Source organism: Acytostelium subglobosum, assembly GCF_000787575.1.
Source record: "Acytostelium subglobosum LB1 DNA, scaffold: scaffold30, whole genome shotgun sequence".
Taxonomy (NCBI): Eukaryota; Evosea; class Eumycetozoa; order Acytosteliales; family Acytosteliaceae; genus Acytostelium; species Acytostelium subglobosum.
Window position 1 is genome coordinate 175029 of NW_012236503.1, and position 20359 is coordinate 195387.

General features: G+C 43.3%; 7 protein-coding genes across 7 annotated transcripts; 5 read left to right on the top strand and 2 right to left on the bottom strand.

Annotated features, from left to right (window-relative positions):
* Positions 1-292: 292 nt before the first annotated feature.
* SAMD00019534_110570 (hypothetical protein) lies at positions 293-3730 on the top strand (the record flags this gene model as incomplete). The annotated part of the gene is made up of 6 exons (XM_012893710.1): positions 293-525; positions 619-1117; positions 1195-1686; positions 1921-2403; positions 2476-2718; positions 2813-3730. Coding segments are annotated over 6 exons (2868 nt in total), but the record flags the coding sequence as incomplete, so codon positions are not given.
* Positions 3731-4017: 287 nt separating this feature from the next.
* On the top strand, positions 4018-4765 carry SAMD00019534_110580 (hypothetical protein; the record flags this gene model as incomplete). The annotated part of the gene is made up of 4 exons (XM_012893711.1): positions 4018-4020; positions 4235-4370; positions 4559-4660; positions 4728-4765. Coding segments are annotated over 4 exons (279 nt in total), but the record flags the coding sequence as incomplete, so codon positions are not given.
* Positions 4766-6797: 2032 nt separating this feature from the next.
* Positions 6798-7032, top strand: SAMD00019534_110590 (hypothetical protein; the record flags this gene model as incomplete). Its single annotated transcript, XM_012893712.1, has 2 exons — positions 6798-6911; positions 6991-7032. Coding segments are annotated over 2 exons (156 nt in total), but the record flags the coding sequence as incomplete, so codon positions are not given.
* A 409-nt stretch (positions 7033-7441) lies between these two features.
* SAMD00019534_110600 (hypothetical protein) lies at positions 7442-8521 on the top strand (the record flags this gene model as incomplete). Its single annotated transcript, XM_012893713.1, has 1 exon — positions 7442-8521. One exon carries the CDS (start codon positions 7442-7444, stop codon positions 8519-8521), a length of 1080 nt encoding a protein of 359 aa, XP_012749167.1.
* A 332-nt stretch (positions 8522-8853) lies between these two features.
* SAMD00019534_110610 (hypothetical protein) lies at positions 8854-10629 on the bottom strand (the record flags this gene model as incomplete). Its single annotated transcript, XM_012893714.1, has 1 exon — positions 8854-10629. The coding sequence occupies one exon, from the start codon at positions 10627-10629 to the stop codon at positions 8854-8856; it is 1776 nt and encodes a 591-aa protein (XP_012749168.1).
* A 669-nt stretch (positions 10630-11298) lies between these two features.
* Positions 11299-14148, bottom strand: SAMD00019534_110620 (hypothetical protein; the record flags this gene model as incomplete). The annotated part of the gene is made up of 1 exon (XM_012893715.1): positions 11299-14148. A coding segment is annotated over one exon (2850 nt), but the record flags the coding sequence as incomplete, so codon positions are not given.
* Positions 14149-18809: 4661 nt separating this feature from the next.
* Positions 18810-19952, top strand: SAMD00019534_110630 (hypothetical protein; the record flags this gene model as incomplete). The annotated part of the gene is made up of 1 exon (XM_012893716.1): positions 18810-19952. A coding segment is annotated over one exon (1143 nt), but the record flags the coding sequence as incomplete, so codon positions are not given.
* Positions 19953-20359: the final 407 nt, after the last annotated feature.

Below are 20359 nucleotides of genomic sequence, written 5' to 3' on the forward strand. Positions count from 1 at the left end.
TGGATGGTCCAATCTCTTTTTCCGCAAACAATTTTTTGATCTTTTTTCGTTTTTTTTTGAGCCTCCATCACTCTGTTTTGCCCCTTCATCTCAACAAGATCTTATGTACATTTGGTCCACACACCATCAAAAACGCACTCAATTGATCAAAACCATTCATTCCATTTACATCATCTTCAACGATAGTATTAACAACTACAACGAAGCATAGGATACCCTCACTCACTCAATCAATCACTCAATCAATCATTCAATATCGATCTAAGGTTGATCTCATCACTCAATCACTTTTGTTGGTGACAGAACAACAACAACAACAATGGACTTTGTTAGAAAGATGGTGTCCAAGAAGAAGAGGAGGTTCGAATGGGGAAACTTTGACCTGGACCTCACTTATATCACCGATCGCATCATTGCCATGGGTTTCCCAAGCGAGTCCCTCGAAGGACTCTACAGAAACAACATGAAGGATGTTCAACGATTCTTCACGACCCTCCATCCAGGGCGCTACAAAGTGTTCAATCTGTATGTTTGATTGAATGATTGATCACATCTACTCACCAATCAATCACTCACTCACTCACTCACTAACCCATCTTGGAACAATCAATCAATCAGATGCACAGAGCGAAAGTACACTCATGATAAGTTTGGAAATAATGTTAGCGAGTATCCATTTGATGATCATAATCCTCCACCTTTGGAAATGATTGCAGAGTTTTGTGTGGATGTGGAGAGATGGCTGGAGGAACATCCTGAGAATGTGGTGGCCGTACATTGCAAGGCCGGCAAAGGAAGGACAGGAACAATGATCGCCTGTTGGTTGTTGTACAGTCGTCAGTGCCAGACAGGCTCGGAATCGATCAGGATGTTTGGCAACAAGCGAACTCATAATGGCAAGGGCATCACCATACCAAGTCAAGCGCGCTACGTTCGCTACTTTGAAGCGCAACTACAATATGGACGACCGATTGTACCCGTGCCCACCATCACCAAAGTGTTGACAAGCATTGTCATCAATCCAATGCCCAGTGGTGTGGGCACTGGCAGTGGCAACATGGCACCATACCTGGCCATAGGCCAATGCGACAAGAACGTCTTCTACACTAAACCAATCGTATGTCTCACTCAGTCAATCATTGGAACTATTCCAATCACTCACTCACTCACTCAATCAATCACGTTCAAATTTAGAAAGCAAAGAAGGGCACGCACATTGTTGAGGTGGACTGCGGCAACATACTCTTGACCAATGATGTGAAGATACAGTTCTTCAACAACAACTCCAAGGGACATATGTTCAGCTTTTGTTTCCACACAGCGTTTGTCGATGGCGATAGGATGCACATCAGACGCATGGAGATCGACAAGGTGCACAAGGACACGACAAACAAGCATTTCCATCCCAACTTCTCGATCGAGTTGCACTTTGCCGAAGACCTCATCGATGACGAGCTCATTGAGGACTGTGTTGACTCGGCCCATCAATCTGCGGCCGACCAATCCGCACCTGCAGGCGGGGTCACCCGTCCATGGGCCGGCCAATCATCTGGCAACTTCCAAACAGGACTCACCAAGCTGTACACAAGTGCTAGTCGCTCTAAACTCTTTGGAAGCAATTCAAACAATGGCAATAGCAATGATCATGAAAGTGGTGTACATATCAACAACAGAAAGATAACGAATCAGTTGTTTACATGTCCAAAGTGCACCAAACTGATCCTCCCTGGCGAAGTCTCACTCAATGATGGCACCAACAACTATCATTGGAGTTGCATGAAGTGCAACCTATGTCATCGATCTCTTTCAAACGAGAGCGGTAAGCATTCATTCACTCGCTCACTCGACGTCTGGAATCATTCCAATCAATCAATCAATCACTAACAACAACATCAATCAAACACAGACATTTTGTTCCACGAGAGTGGCGATATTATGTGCTCAGACTGTGGCGCCAATAATGGCTTCTTCAAACAATGCTATGGATGCCACAAGGTTATCAAGACGACAGACTTTGAAGAGGTTGGCGAACACACATTCCATTCAACATGCTTCATGTGCTCTCTATGCTTTGTATATCTCACCGGCAAGGAGTTCACGATCAATGGCAACCTGCTAGAGTGTGCCAGATGCATTGAGCGAGAACGTGAGTTGTACAAGATCGAAGCCAAGCCTTTGGGTCAGGCCACAACTCCGCCCTGTCAAGCTGAGGGTCACCACCCCAACATCGTGAACTGCCACAAGTGTTGCCAGGCACTTGGTCTGCGGCCACTGATCCTCGACATTGGCGCATGGCATCGCGGTTGCTTCTCCTGCACATGTTGCGAGAAGCTCATGGACACATCACTCTACTACATCAAAGACGAGCAGCCTGTCTGCAATGACTGTGACAAGAAGTTTAATGTATGTTATATTGACTAGGCCAATCTTGGACCCTGCACTAACACCCCGCCTGGAACCATCCCACCATCATAGTTATTACTCGAGGAATTCTATTGTTTTGCGTGCAAGGAGATCATTGTGGACGAGGAGATGATGGATGCTTTGGGAGAGAAGTGGCATCTGTCATGTCTGGTGTGTACTATATGTAGAAAGAAGATTGATGGTCCATTTGGCGATGACAATGGTGTTGTCTACTGCAAGGAACACTTTGAAGACCTATTTGGAACAAAGTGTCAAGCATGCAACACCATCATTGTTGGTACATTCCTCAAAGTAGTAAGTATTACTCGCGCGCCACAACGTGTTGAGTCGACCCAGCACTAACATCAGTCACTGGAACTATTCCAACAATCAATCACTGGATGTATAGAATGGAAAGAACTTGCATCCACAATGCTTCACTTGTTATCAATGTGATAATGTACTTGAAGGTGGAACATACTTTTGCAAGGGAAACCATGAACTGTGTATGACTTGTAGGAATGTAGACTTGTTGAAACGAAAGACTCAGATACAACTCATTGGTACAAGGAACACATACAGAGCTGGAACAGCACCACTCAGTCCTGACCCATCAATGTCCATTGCGATGACAATCCAACAAGGTCAAGTCCAGGGTCAAGGTCAAGGTCAAAGCTATCAGATGTCATTCGCTCAAACAACCGCATCATCTGCACCATCTACCTCGCCAATCTCAACATTTGCGACATCACCATCCGAGTCGTTGGTGGATCGTCTTTCCACATCATCGTCTTCACCACTACCTCAACAATTCATGTTTGTCAAGAGATTGGATCCGACCAAGCAGTCCAAACGCATCAACATCAGTGAGATCAGGAATGCCAACATCACACCCACATCCACCACCACAGACACAGCTACCGTCTCTGTTTCCAGCCCTGTAGATAACAACAACAACAACATATTAATATGTCCCGAAGACATACCAACTGCCACCACCACGACAACGATCACCAACAACAACAATGGACAACATGGCACTCTTAGACTGCGAGAGAGGTCCATCCAAATTTATCCATCATTCCACAGACAGATGGAACGCAACATACATTCACTCATGTCGACCACAATGTCGCCAATGTCACCAACATCACCAATCTCATCACCACCTACATCACCAACATCTCCATCACCACCGACTTCACCAACATCACCGACTTCTCCAACATCATTGGCCGCGTCCAACTTCAAGTCAGCCAGACCAACCAAATCAATGCACCCCAAGGAGTTCCTGCGATCTTCCATCAATGAGAATACACTGCCACAGCTTTGATGCCTCTTGTCTGAGGCTTTGGCTTGGGGCAATGGTCCATAACACACACGATCACTCAAGGCCGGGCATTTATTTTGACAATTGTTTTTCGTCTTGTGTGAATGATTTTGTATTTTTTTGATTTTTTTTGAATCAATCTAACTCACACATTCGCTAGCGACGACACGCATCCTCTCACTCGGGCACTCACACTCGTCGTACTTAGTGTACATTAAGTTGATATCGCTTATTCACCTACTCTCGTATACGTTTCTATCTCCAAGTGTTATAATATATAGAAAATGGTAGTTATCAATTGGATTCGCATGGATTAGAGAGTATCGCAACACAGTGTAGCAAGCATCATAAGAAGCGAACAGGATGGATGGATAGTTGGATGGATACAGGATGATTGATTGTGATGGATCGCTGCGATAACTGCTACACTGTGTTGCGATGTATGGGTGGATGGATGTAGATACAGGATATTAACACTCAGTCTTGTTCGATATACTATAGACCAAGGGAACATACAGTTTTGGTCGTAGACACACCAAGTCTCACACCCTCTGCAGAAGATGTGGCAACCGTTCGTTCCACATCCAGAAGAAGACATGCTCAGGCTGTGGATACCCATCTGCCAAGACCAGAAGCTGTAGGTTATTCAATCATTATGCGACAGGATAAACAAAAGACAAGAAGACGACAACAACGAATCGTTCACGAACGACGAATGAATGAATCAATGAGCGAGACGAACATGCGACAATAAGCAGACTAGTGAACGAAGGAACGATATAGTTTGATCAACATACTCATTCTCTTTCATTACACGACATTTAGACAACTGGAGTGTTAAGGCCATCAGAAGAAAGACCACCGGCACTGGCAGAACCAGATACTTGAAGGTTGTCCAGAAGAAGTTCAACAGTGGTTTCAAGGAGGGTACGTAATCATTATATATGTTGAAGCAACCTTGTTTAAATTCTAACATCTATCATCATCACTCTAGCTGCTTTGGCTGTCAAGAAGACCAAGACCGCTGCCAAGTAAATATTATAACGACCCACCCATTGGAGATAATAAATAACATGTTCCACCAAACTCTCTCATTCATTGTCTCTATCATTTGTGTTTATGCAATGGCCAATGGCACAAGCCATGGCGTAACGTCATGTTTCCAGACTTGCAGTTAATTAATTAACCATGGTTGGCAATCAATCTAGAAGCACCGATGTTGATCAACGATCAGTGATTGATTCGAAAATGTAGGTCCTTTGTGGATAGTCCCAATCCAACCTTTGGCTTGGACTTCCAAAGGTGGTATTGGTATTTGTTCCTCCCAAAGCCATGAAGAATTGTCACCTCTATGATTGTACGACGAAACTAATCGAATACCATCTGGGTAAAAAGGTTTAGTAGTTGGTGGATAAATGGATGGTGAATGTGTCTGCCCAATGATGGTGGGCCATTACACTCTTAGCTCCTACAACCTAACCAATAAGTATGAGCTCATCATGATTTGAGGGCCTTCCAAAGTTGTGGATGTTGTATCACTCTCTGAAGATAGATGGATTCTACCATTATGTTAATAATGGGTCTGTTCAGGTCAAGGTCTTCATGACTGATTAGACAGGTCGGTGGCCCATTAGCCAAACACCGACCCAAATATCTATCCAATACGGTGATCACCCATCACGATATCCTTCTACGTTTGTCGAGGTGGGGTTTGAGCCATCCGAGCCCACAACTTCCAAGTTTACCTGACTGTAAGGATGACGACGGCACCTTGCTTCGCACCCATCGGCCCATTGTTCTAACCCACCCATCATCCAGATTTATCTATTTGGATGGGTCTGACCATGTGCAAGGTTTTGTTTTTTTTGTTTCTTTTTTTGATCAATCGCCCACCCCCAGGATTGTGCGAAGTATGTGTGAGTGTGAGTGTTTTCTGATTGATCAATCAAAGCTACAAGGCCCTGTCACCTTTGGTTCCATTTGTTTGTTATTGTGTGATTTTTTAATAATAATAATTGTAATTAATTGTAAGTTTGATGTTTTTGATCACACTACCTCCTCTCCTTTCCTCTCTCCTCTCACCCCCAGCCATGTACTTGTTTGGTAGTGCTGTTTGGATTGGTGCGATCCATCATTGACATCTACCCTTACCTACCTTACTACTCACTCATTCATTTACACTTACTTATATTTACTTCTTCATCTTCATCAACAATAATATTTATCCAACAAACACACACAACTTTACAGAACAGGTACATAATGGTTCCCTCTCTCTCACTCTCTCTGCTCTCACTCACAAACAAATAATATTGTCAACAACACTTCACTCACTCCAGCCATCAATTTCCAACACGATCACCCATCATTCACACACACACACACATACATTCACACACACACAACATATAAACAATCATGATCAAAAGACCATAAGAGGAAATAGCTCACATTTGTTTGTGAACCCCTTTAAATTGAAAGGGTAGTGATGTGTGTGTTTATACACTGGAACTCCACCATCCCATCATCCTATCCCATCCATTCCATACCATACCATACCACTGCATACACTCAATCAATCATTTCACTTCCACTGCTACTTCATCCATCATACACATACACACACACACACACACATAAACACACAATCACTCTTACTCTCTCTTAAGTAATGGTATGCACGGCTGAAACCATACTTTGGCGCACCCCTTTGATTCCGATCCAAACACCACTCTTATGATAACGGATCGATCACACCGGCACCGTCACATACCACACAGCCATGCCCGCCGTCGGGAGCATACCTAAAATAACTACCAGTGGCCAGTGATGCCGGTCATCCATCACATATATATTTACTTGCATATTGTGTTGTTGTTGTTGTTGCATTCAACACGCGCACTCCACTCGCGTGCCCCACTCGCGTACACAATACACACACACACAATTACTCAGTCAGTCAGTCAGTCAATCAATCAATCAATCAATCACACTCACTCACTCAGTCCCAGTGTGCTTCCATGCTACCGCTTATCATTGATCAATCATAACAAGTTATTAATAACTAATACGTGCCACTCACTTCTCACTTCTCTCTCTTTCCCTCACTATCTTAGACTATAATACTTTGAAAAGTCTTATTCTAAAGTTATATTTGTTTATATTTATATATATATTTGTATGTGGACAACAATAACAGGCCCAACAACTTATGATCCCAGAACTGACCCAATTCCAATCAATCATTATCATTCTAGTTGGGACAGACAGATAATATTACATTTGATTCAAACTCAAACTCAAAAAAACAAAACATCAAGTTCATTCAAACTCAAAAGGAAACAACAACAAAAGAGCCTTGGCTCACTCACCTGGATAACGCTGCTGTTTATGATTGGACAAAGAAATTAGGATAACATATTTAATATCCCCTTGAATTGATAGTGTCCACATACCTATCTCTATCTCTTACCTAATAACCCTTACCATATCATAATTATCTATTTATTTATTTATTTATTTAATTTATTTATTTATTATTTATTATTATTATTATAAATTACAGCAGCCCAATCAATCAGTCAATCCATAACTTCCAACAACAACCCTTGTGTAACAACAACATCAACAACATTACTACTACTTCACTTCCACTTATTTCGATCATCCAACAACAACAAAGTAACAATGACAGAATTTCATCAGTTGATGTTTGGTAACAACAATAACAACAACTCTGGTTCGCCAAACATTGATCCTTGGACAATGACATCAAAGTCGAATGGCCCCACTTGGACCCCATCCACCTTTGTACATCAACCAAACTTTGATCCCAAGAAGGTGCCATCGTCCATCAAGAACTCGCAGTTTGTCAACATCACAAACCCGTCCAGCAACGAGGACCCATGGGCCTCACCCGTCGTTGTCCCCAATGTCGGCTTCAACAAAGCCGCAATAATGCAGCTCAAGAAGAAAGAAGAAATAGTTCTTCATGTTGTACAGCCACAGGTACAGCCTCAGGCCCCGCCCCAGCCTCAGCCACAGGCTCAGCCACAACAATTCACACAGCAGCAACAACAGCAGCAGCAACAACAACAATCTCAGGATGAGGAGAGTGAAGAGGAAATCAATCAGAGCAGATACAAGACCGAGTTGTGTCGCTCGTTCATTGAGACTGGCTCCTGCAGATATGGCTTCAAGTGCCAGTTTGCTCATGGACGCGATGAGCTTAGATCGGTGGTCCGACATCCAAAGTACAAGACAGAGACATGTAAAACATTCCACACAATAGGCAGCTGTCCCTACGGCTCGCGCTGTCGTTTCATCCACTCGCTCCCTGAGAGCGGCAAGGGTCCTGAGTTGCAAGTGGTTCAGCAACAACCAATGGTTGGCGAACATCCTGCTGCCTCGGTGTCCCCCAAGCAACAGATAATGCAGCATCAGCAGCAGCAACATCTGATGCAACAACAACCATCTCTCCTTCAACAACAACAATTCCAACAACAGTACCATACTCAACAACAACAATATCATCAACAACTTCCAACAAAGCAACAACCAGTACAATTCATTCATCAGCCTGCCGGTGCACCGATCACTTGGACTGATTCATGGGGCGCTCCCGACGAGTCTGCTGCACAGATGCAGATGCACATGAAGCAGATGCAGAAGCCAAAGGAGTTGCAGCAAGTCGCCGCACCACCTGCCGCCATTAGTGAGGAAAACAGCAAAAGAAGACTACAAATCTTCCGCTCGATATGCTCCTCCAACTCCAATACCTGGGAGTAAAGATGACATAAGCCATACGCCTACGCACCGTCCGTCCTCCCCTTCCTCCACCTCCTCTTCCCCTTCCCTTCCTCTTCCTTCTTCCCTTCTACTACCCACTCACTCATCATCACCATACATCCAAACTTCCAACTCATTCTCATTCATCCCCTCTTAAGTTATAGCACCGCTGTTTAGACTCTGTTGCGTGTACCCTTAATACATTAAAATACTAGTACTATATATGTTAATACATTATTCTCTGTCTGTATGACTGTCTTATCTACCTCTAATGATTGAGCTGATTGCACGCGCTAATGGACGAGTGAATGAATGAATGAACCTTGGGTCACTCACATATCATATATTGTACATGTTTCGAATCGCTTCACACCGGACGAGGCTACTCCGAGCGTCCAGGGGATGAAGAATAGGTACCGGTCAATGACCAGCACCGATGTGGTGTAGTAGGAGTTGTATATGATGGGCGCCACACGCTTCCATTCGTTGCTGGACGGACTGAACTGCAGCACGACGTTGAGACCTTCATACTCATTCTCTGAGCCAATAGTGTAGATCCTGCCATCGAGCACTGCACCCGTTGATATTGCGCATCGGCTGTTGGGGTTGCTAATCAGAGACCATGTGTTGGAGTGTGGGTTGTAACGCTCGGCTGTTGACGCGCCTGGCATGCCTCCGCCAATCACATAGATCATGTCATCCAGGACGACTGATGCGAACTCGCTTCGCTTGGTGTTCATAGGCGCAACTTGGCACCATGAGTTGGTCCTCGGGTGATACCTGTCGACAATGTCTGTGGCCGTAGAGCCTTGGTAACCGCCAATGACGTAGAGATACTCATCGATCACTGCCAAGCTGAAGGATGTCTTGCCAGTGGGTAGCTGAGAGTCTGTCATTTTCCAGCGCGCTTCAGAGCGCTCGTAGCAGAAGATCGGTTGTTTGAGTCCTGCATCGGGGATGGCGTATATACAGTCGCCGATTACTGCCGACACGAGGTAGTAAGAGGTCATTGTGTCGAGGATTGGACACTTGACCGTCCAGCTGTTGTACACTGGGTTGTACTCCTCGAACTGGAATTGCGTGGCGCTCGATGAGGGCGACTGACGCTCAGTGATGGCATAGATACGAGAGTCCAGTGCACAGAGTAGTCTGAAGGACTTGATGCCGCCAGAGAAGTCCTTGATCTCCTCCCAATGGCCTTGATGATGGGCCTCCTGGCCCAACGTGAAGTTCTTGACATCGCATACACAACGAGGCGTGATCATCGGGCTGCTGAGACCGAGAGGGGCCAACGGACCTGTAAGGCCATAATAGGAGAACTCTATTTCCAGTCGCTTCCTCAGCTCCTGGTTTCCAGGCGGCACCCACAGAGGACCATCGCGTAGATATGCGAGGATGTGGCCAAACAGTTTTCCATCGCGATCAATGAAGATCCTTCCGTCGTCATCCGTGGGCAGTTCGAATCGAGAGGAGAACATGGCTGCCAGCATGGAGTCGGGATGCTTGGTCAGCGTCGACACGGTGGTCGCGAATATCTTGCCACCGACATCCAACTTTATCTTCTTGCTGCTGGTCGTTGCGAGTGAGGCAGTGTTGGTGGACTGTGTGGTCAGCGTGGACACGTTTGGCGACTTGATCGTCTCCTCGATCCAACGCTTGACCATGGTCGGACTACTACTGGACGAGTTGTAGCTGTTGGGAATGTGTAGCCTGGGCATACTTTTTCGCTTGTGGACGGCAAAGTCGATCTCATTGAGCGAGTGCGAGTTGCTCAGGCGCAGACCAGACAGCGAGAAGTTGTTGGCCGATGATGACGAGCTGGAGGCGGCCGATGAACATGTGGAGTCACCATTACTCAGGATCATTGACAGGGGTCTTGGTGACTGAGTGTTTGGCGAGATATATGATTGTTGTTGTGGCTTGTGTTGTTGTTGATGACGATGTTGTTGTTCCATATCACCAACATGTTGTCTTAGACTCTGTAGTTCTCTCAATATATGTTGTAGACCATTCTCCAACTTTCCAATCTCTTCTTTCAATGCAATATGTTGTTTGATTGTTGATGATGAGGTCGAAGATGAAGACGAAGAGTCATCCCTATGTATCATTGTTCGTTCTTGTGTTATATCTTATTAATATTTATATATATCTATGTTACCGATGTGTAAGTATTACTAATGTGATTGATGGATGGATGCTCATCATTGGTACCATCCAGACTGGACTGAATGTGTTATGTTCTGTTCTGTTCTGTCTTTAGATTAGCACATGATTTGTGATGTGTGTTGAGTTGAGCTGTGTGTGTTTATCACTCCATGATCCTGATCAGGATCACTCATTCAATCACTTAGCTGAGTGTGCTGGGGGGCTGATTAGATGAGAAGTGTTTGATTATGTGTGTGTTTCATCAAACAGCTGGGGTGTTGTGTGTGATCAGCTGATCAAAATGAGCTCTAGCCCAAGGACCTGAGCTGAAACGATCGTTCAAATTAATTTTGGAGATGGCATCAAGGATTGGCAAAAGCAAGTTGGTCCCGATCAATCAATGCTCACTGATACCACCCCCATCCAACTGCCAGACAGGGCCACGTGACGTCCTAACCCAATCAATCAAGCAAAGACGTAATGCGGATACGATTTGATCAATAATGGGATGTTTAGACCCAATCAGTGGGGGTTATGGATGGGCGGAAGGATTGATGGAGATGGATGGATGACCAGCCGACTGAATGATTGAATAAGAATGAACCGAATGAATGAAATGAAATGGATCAACAAAGAGAGCCAGACGATGTATTGACTTTGGACTTTTTGTTCTCGGTTGCCTTGGTGATACATGATTGAATGTGCTGTATCCACATGTCCTTCTCGGCCACGGTCTTGGCGATGAACTTCTTGAAGTCCTGCTGATTGTCCACACTGAACCAACTCTCGGACTTGTTGTGCGAGAGAGTGGTGTCGCACGTCAGACTCTGCTTGAAGATGAACTTGTACTTGGGCTGCTTAGACTTGCGATCGTTGGACGACGTGAACAGGTGCTTGTTGGACAGGAAGTAGCTCTCCTTGCCCTTCTTATATTTACAAATGACCAGCATCTGGTTGAACAGGAACACGTGGAAGATCGTGGCGACGGGCGCGCCCTTCATCTCCTTGTCCTGCGAGCTGCCCGACGACGAGCCGCCCATCATTGAGTTGCCACCCTTGGTGTAGCCGCTGCCCGACGAGGGCATGTAGATCTGCAGGTCGCCCTCCAGGATGTACCGCAGCGACGGGTAGTCCATGATGTTGAAGCCTGTGATCGACTCTTGCAGGATCGACACGTGGATCACGTTCTCAAAGTCGCGCTTCTTCTCGTTGACATAGTCGGCGATCGACTGCACCTTGGCCAGACCCTGGACGAGCTGTGCGCGGTCCGGGTGCGACGCCTCGGTCACCTTGGCCATCTGCTCCAGTAACAGGACGTAACGTGGGATGCGTTGCACGGGGATGATGATCAGGTCGTTCAGGCGTTGGTTGGTGCGCAGCGTCGTCGCTGTGATGTAGTCGCTGAGCGCCGAGTGCTTCATAAACTCGTTGACCGAGTTGAGCGAGCGGTTGTACTGGTTGACGTAGGAGATGTAGCACCTGAGAAGGTCCGACAGCTTGAAGAAGATGTCGCCAAACAGCGTGTGGCAGTGCCACGGCTTGGACTCGATGCGCTGCTTGAACAGGTTGAGAAGACTAGTGTTGATGTTGGTGATGACGGCAATGTTGTCGCTCAGCGACTTGAGGTTGTCCACGTTGGTGGTGATGTTGAGCTGCTCGGACATCTTGCGCAGCGGCGTCAGGTACTCCTGCGCCAGGATCTGAAGGCTGTTGATGTATGATCGCTCGGTGGTCAGCAGTTCCATTGCAACGTCGCGTCTGTTCTTGATGCGTTTGTATTGGCGACGAGCAAGGTAGCCGCGCACCACCGCCTGCACCTTGACAACCTTGCGTTGATCCTCGCGATCCATATGGTGCACCTCCTCGTGGCTGAGAAGACTGCACGATGATGACGACATGGTCAGTGTGGCTGCGCTGCCTAGCATCTCCTTCTCGCGCTTCTTCTCCTCACGATGCTTTCTCCTGCTTCTTCGATGCTCGCGACGTAGCTCGCGCTCTTCCTTTGTCTCGCCATTCCTGTCCTTCTTCTTTGACGCCTTGGGCACCGCTACTGTTGGTGGGGAGGTTGCCGCCGCCGCGGGGCTGGCACCGCTCGACGCAGGTGAGCCAACGACCGCTGACAATGGTGGCGTAGTGATTGGAGTTGGGTTGTTTGTGTTGTTGTTCATGCCCTGCTTGAATGTGATGACCTTCTTCTCGAGCTGCTGCAGCTTCTCGCCCACGACGTTTACACTCTGATCGAGTCGCGACGCAGTCTTGTTGAGCGCTGCTTCGTGGTTGCCAGTGACTCGCAACAGGTCTTGCTTGAGACTGGCCATTACGGACGCGATTGCTGCTGCAGACGATGATGATGAGGAGGATGAAGAAGGAGGTTGTGTGGCTGTAGTCTTTAGACTGCTGATACTACTGTAGTCGCTGCCTGGTGATGTTGGTGGAGTCATGACGCTGTGTGGCAGTAATGAGTTGATATTGTTGTTGTTGGATGAGGGAGAGGTTGGGGGTGAGGCCAGGGTGAAGATGGACATCTTGTCCGACGTGGACGACGTGTCCTGGCGCTTGAGTGGCGGCCTCTTGAATTTGCCATCGCTGGACGCCAGAGTATTGTACATGCCGCCAGAGGGGCTTGTGAAGCTGGCGGCGGAAGATGTCGAAGTGTTGGAGCCAGTGGACGAGGCGCGATTGTGGCCGCGATGGTGTTGGGTCACGGGGCCAGACGGGCCCGTCCTTTGGAAGTTGAGGAAGTAAGCCACGTAGGTCATTATACAGCTCTCGTCAAGCTGGCCATCGATGATTGACTGCGGCTGTAGCATCGAGGGGATGCCCAGCACGCGCTCGGCCACCTCAAAGCACTTCTTGAGGCCGGCGACCTCGTCCAGCTCATTTAGCTCGTTCAGAGTGATGGCAGTTGGCGCCTGATGGTGGACCAACGCGTAGAACACCTGCGGGTTCTGGAAGCACTTGGTAAAGTTGGTGATTGGTGTGTTGAGCGTGTAGCTTTCGAGCTCGCGACGACACCATCGCAGTAGGGCTTCACGCGGTGTCTTGTTCGATGTGCTGGGCATGCCGCGTGTGGTCTTGTAGATGTTCTCGCGAGCACGTGGCGCAGCGTTGCCACCGCTGCCGCCGCCAAAGTCGTCAATGTCTGGCTCGAGATCCTCGTCGCTCATGAACTGCTGTATGTGGAACTTTTGGATGATGCGCCAAATGAGCGACAGGGTCATCTTGTGGCGATCGACGATGTTGTCCGCCGAGAGATTTATCAGACGTATGCCATAGCGTTCGATTGCCGACAATGCCAATTGTACATTGGATATCTTTTGAAACCTGTTTGTTGGCTTTGAACTATGATTGCCTTCACACTTCCTATTCGTCAATATCTCCATCAAATTAATCAATAATATTCCATCCGATAGATCATCCATTATATCATTATGTATTGCTAATGATCTTTGTTTAAGTATATTATTGGCCCATATCTTAAACCTAATTAATTAAGTAAGTATGATTGATTGATGTGATTGATTGAGTGAGTGAGTGAGTTAGTGAGTGAGATTGATTGAGTGAGTGAGTGAGTCAATCACAACATACGCCTTCTTTTGTAAATCTGTTACTAAGTCTTCATTCATTCTTTATATATATTATATGTATAATAATACAGATACAGATAGAGATACACAAGAGAGAGAGATAATTAATAAATCTGTCGATTGTGTGAGTCATGTGAATTGATGCGACATCGATGGTGGGTGGTGGTGTCGAAGAAACAAGCTTTTGGGTGAGGCTCAAACCCTTCACGACCTTTCAAACATCTCCAACCCTTTTTTAAATCAATCAATTCAGATTAACGTCTTTTTTTTTATCAAGATCTAATTTTCATTGAACACCTTTGGCGCCATTTTTACACTCACAAACTCAATCAATCAATAAATTAATAATACAATTAAAAAAATTTTTTAAAAATTATTATTTATTTTAATTATATAATATTTATGAAAGGTCTGTAAACTTTTGAATACCTTGATTTTTTCTTCTTTGTCTCTGGCGATGCATTATTATTACAAAGGTAACACCAATGATGATTCCAACTACAACAAGTGCACCTACAACTATGCCAATTATCTTTAAAACATAGAGGAATCGATTAAGTCCATCCCAATAACTATCATGCTTTGGTTCTTGGCATGTAGACCAACGATTTGAATTTGATCCGGGACTTGTTAAGACTGATATTGTTGTACTGACAGTGCATTGATTACATTGTGTCTTGATGTTGATACCAATTAGTGAAGAGGTCAAAGTTGAGTTGATCATATGATTGAATGTCGGTGTTGTCACTCCATCGGTTAGGGCGGTGGGTTGGAACTTTGCAAATATTTGAGCACCATTAATATCTTGGAAGTTGATCATGTTGCCTATTGAATCATTGCCAATTATGAACTCTGTTCCACATTTGTGATTGTGGAAGTAGGTGTAGTTGGACACTGATGAGCCATTCTTGAAGACCACCACTCTCAAATTGTTGGTGTTTGATTGGTATATCCATCCATCGATGTTGACAAACATGTCAACAGAGGTTGTGATTGCCAAGGATAGGGGATCCAGTTGTTGATTATCTTGAACAAGGACAGATACATTCAAACTTGGATTATCCAATGTGTACAACCTTGATGTAGCCACACCGTAGATATTTGTAAAGTTGGATAATTTCCATTGGTTTGTTAACAACTCCACCACAACATTGTTGTCTTGATCCATCTCTTGAATAGCAACAATATTAATAACATGTGGATATTCATAGTAATAATCAAAGGCGAAAGATGTCAATGGACTGGAATCATTATGAACAATCTTTGCCCAGGTGATCACACTTCCATCACAGTATGGACCATCCTTTAGTTGATCACATAAACAGTATCCATCTACACATTTACCATTACCCGAACAATTACTATTCGCACCACAATCATTAGGTATCGGAGATGGATCTATTTTTTAAGATATATTAGTATGATTATTTGTTTGATTGATCTCATAAAGTAATACATACATATTGCCAGTTGATCTTTGGAGTAGTAGGACATGTTTGAGTTGATTATAATACTAAGGTCGGCATATCCTTGGGATAGAGATGGTACGGAACATGTCAAGGATGACGAGTTGATTGAGTTTACAATACAATCAATACCAGCAATATAAACATTACATTGATTGATTGATGTAGTATCACCAAAGTAACCATTGAATGTAACATTGCCACCAATAGTAGTAACATATGAATATGAAGATATTATAATATTATTGTTATTATTAGTATTATTTCCAGTTAATGAATATACACCATTATTAATATTATTAATACTACAAAGAAGAATTAATAAAATAATAATAGTTGGTGTTGTGATTCTTGTAAAATAATACATTATTATATTGTAATAGTAAGTGTTTAATTATGTTTGATTAATATATGATTGTTTGATCAAACATATTTATAAGCATTAAGATGGAAAATGGGCAAGTCGATTAGATAGATTAAACCTTGAAACCAAAGAATGACAAATATCCGACACAAGGGACATCTTAGCTCGAAAAAGGGGTAAAATCAATCTAATTTGTCTGTCACCTTGAATCACGCTCACAAACACAAGAATACTTATTCAAACACACAACTATAAAAGGGCAAACAGAATCAGATTGATTTTAAGTTTAGGTGTTGATGTATCGATTGATGAAAGAGACTTTATATTGTATTATTAATTTTATTTAAATTATATATTCCCCTTCAATTAAAAAACTAAAGTCATTAATTAATGACCAGGATAAATGGAAAAGATTGAATTTTATATGTGTTGAGATGTTGAAATTCTACTACTACTACTACAACTACATCATATTCACCTATATCAATTATTGTTATTATCCATTCTGCAGAACTTGTTTATTAATTTATTAAATTATTTTTACTTTATGGGAGGTTTGTCATCTTTTGAATACCTAGATTTCTTCTTTGCCTTTTGCGATGCTTGACTATGACTACGGTTGCACCAATGATGAATCCACCTACAATAAGTGCTCCTATAACTATGCCTATTATCTTTAAAACATTTAAGAATCCATCAATTCCATCCAGAAATTTTTCATACTTTGGTTCCTCGCAGGCGGACCATCCATATGAATATGATCCTCGACTTGTTAACATTGAGAATGAGGTACTGATCATGCATTGATTGCATTGTGTCTTAATGTTGATACCCAATAGTGAAGAGTTGGAAGTAGAGTTGATCAAATGATTGAAGGTGGGTGTTGGTATTCCATCTGTTAGGGCAGCGATTGGGAACTTTGCATAGAGTTGATCACCATCAATATCTTGGAAGTATATCAAGTTGCCAATTGAGTCATTGCCCATTATGAACTCTGTTCCACACTTGTGATTGTAGAAGTAGGTGTGGTTGGATACGGTTGAGCCATTCTTGAAGACCACCACTCGTAGACTGTTGGTGTTTGATTGGTATATCCATCCCTCAATGTTGACAAACATGTCAACAGAGGTAGTTATGGGCATGGATACTCCATCCAGTTTTTGATTATCTTGAACAAGGACTGAAACATTAAAACTGGGATCATCCAATGTGAACTTCCTTGTTGTAACCACACCATAGATATTTGTAAAGTTGGACAATATCCATTTGTTTGTTAACAATTCAACGACAACATTGTTGTTTTGATCCATCTCTTGAATTGCCACAATATCAATAATATGTGGATATTCATACAAATCAAAGGCGAATGATGTCATCGGAGTTGTTTCATTATGGACAATCCTTGAATAAGTGAGCACAATTTCATCACAGGTAGGACCATCATATTCCTTATAACATACGCAGTATCCATGTACACATTTACCATGACCTGAACATGTACTATTAACACCACAATTATCGGGTATCGATGATGGATCTAAAATTAATTATTTATAGATATTTATATTAGTATGGTTCATACATTGAGAGTATCATTGGGTCATACTAAAGTAATACTTACAAATTGCCAGTCGATCTTTGGCGTAGTAGGACATGTTTGCATTGATTATAATACTTAGGTCAGCATATCCTTGGGAAAGAGATGGTACGGAGCATGTCAAGGATGACGAGTTGATTGAGTTTACAATACAATCAATACCTGCAATATAAACATTACAATGATTGATTGATGTAGTATTACCAAAGTAACCATTGAAAGTAACATTGCCACCAATTGTTGAAATAGGTGAATAAGATGATATCTTAATATTATTATTTCCAGTTAATGAATAAACTCCATTATAACAACTACAAATAAGTAAAAATAATAATATATTTATCTTTGGTGGGGTTGTGATTGTTGTCATGGTATATTGTAATAATAAAGTAATAGTATAAGTATTTAATTATATGTTTGATTAATATGATTGATCAAATATTAATCATATTTATAAATAGCTTTAGGATGGAGAATGGGGAGTCGGTTAGTTGGTTGTCGCCTTGAAACCTAAGAATGACAAATATCCAAGCCAAAAGGCATCTTTAGTTGAAAACGGGGTAAAGTCGATGCGAATAGTCAAAACACACCCAACTTAATCACAAGAACACACTCACACTCACACTCAACTCAAACACAAACTCATTCCACACCTCATCATCTTAAGGTGTAATTGACCTAAACTGGAAATGGTTTGTGATCGGATATGTTAGTTCAATGTTGAACAACACCACATATCAATCAATTATAATTGATTATTGTTTTATTATTATATTTATACTATATAAGGGCAAACAGATCCAATTTGATTAGTGGTTGAGGTGGTGATTGTGTTGTTGATTGTTAGAGGATTGTGGACACAGACACCTACAATGACAATGACAATGACAATGATGATGATGACAATGATAAAGACATTGACCTTATATTATATTATTCATTCTTTAATTATTTGTTCATTTTATTACCTTTGTTCTTTAAATTATTAATAAATAATTAGAAGAAAACGATAATAATGGAGAGGATTGAAATAGATAGGAGTGGAGAAGTTCCTTCTACAACGACAACGACCACAACAACAACTTCATCATCATCATCTTTATCATCATCTTTATCATCATCTTCACCTTCATCAATTATTGATCAAGACAAACAACCAGAGGTCTATCAACATCAGAACCAATACCAATCACAACAGAACATTAATAACAACATCAACAACAACAAACACCAGAAGGATAGACATCCTTCAAAGTATCATGGAAAGAACTACAAAAACCAAGGGTTCAACAACAACAACAACAACAACAACAACCACCAGAACAACAACCAGAACAACGACAACAATCAATATCGACACAACAACTACCACAACAACAACTACAACCATCACAACAACAACAACAACAACAGTAGTCGTAACTCCTCGAACCACTACTACAAATGGTCCAAAGTGAGCAGACCAGGGGACCAAGAACAAGAGATGACTAAAGGTCATTCGTATCCAATCTCATCGCCTCCATCCTCACCATTCTCTCCCAATTGCCAGACTCCCGAGCCACTTGAGAGCACCAAAGCCACTACACTGTCAACCGATGATACAGCTCCAGAGGTGACCGTTCAGACTACAGAGATAGTGCCAACATCGTGTGATGTTGAGTCCGAAGGTCCTATCACATCATCAACTGAGCCAGACCATGTTGACGCCAAGACATTAGACCAGGTCAAGTTATCCAATGCCACAACCATAGTCGGTATCCAAGATCATGATGAAGTTGAGAGTATGGATATCATTGCCACCACTCCACTTCCACTCCCAGACACGGAAGCCTTGACACAGTCATTGTATGAGGTGACATCTATCTCTACCCCGCCAGCTCCATCAAAGGCACCAAAGTCCAAGGGATCGAAGAAGTCTGGAGTAGCCAAGGTACAGAGCCAGCAGCAGCCTCATCAACAACAGCTGGCCTTGCAGTCCAGTGCCATTCTACAAAGTGCCAACCAGATGGCATACTACCAGACGCCTCCCAACACTACCTACTATGATCCACAGATGTTGATGCAGTACTATCCACAATACCATTGTCCACACTGTGTACCCATGTATATGCCAACACAGACGGTGTATCCTCCACCTCCACCTCCTGCTCCCTACATGACTCCATCTCAACCATACTATGGTTACTACTATGAAAGGTATGTATGTCCACATTTAACCTCTATATATTACTTGACTTGTTATAATATTGGTTCTAATTTCAGACCACCCTTGTTATAACATCAAACAACAATCATTCATTCAATTGAATAGTCCATATATGATACATCAGAGGAGTTATGTGCAGCAGCAGCAACAACTGCCACTACCACTTCCACTTCCTCAACAACCTCAACAACTACCGAACCCAATCCCAATCAAGACTCAGACTCATTCTACTCAAGGAGGAAGGAAAGGAATGATGGATACATAAACAACAACACAAAGTGGTAAACAACCTTGAACAACAACAGCAACACAACACGTGGTGGTGAATGGATGGAATCAGAAGCAGGAACAACAACATCATCATCATCATCACTCACTCACTCACTGACTCCCACAATCACACACAACCTCCAAGAATCAATCAATAAACACCAACAATCACCTATCGACAACGATCCAGGCACATCCAACTA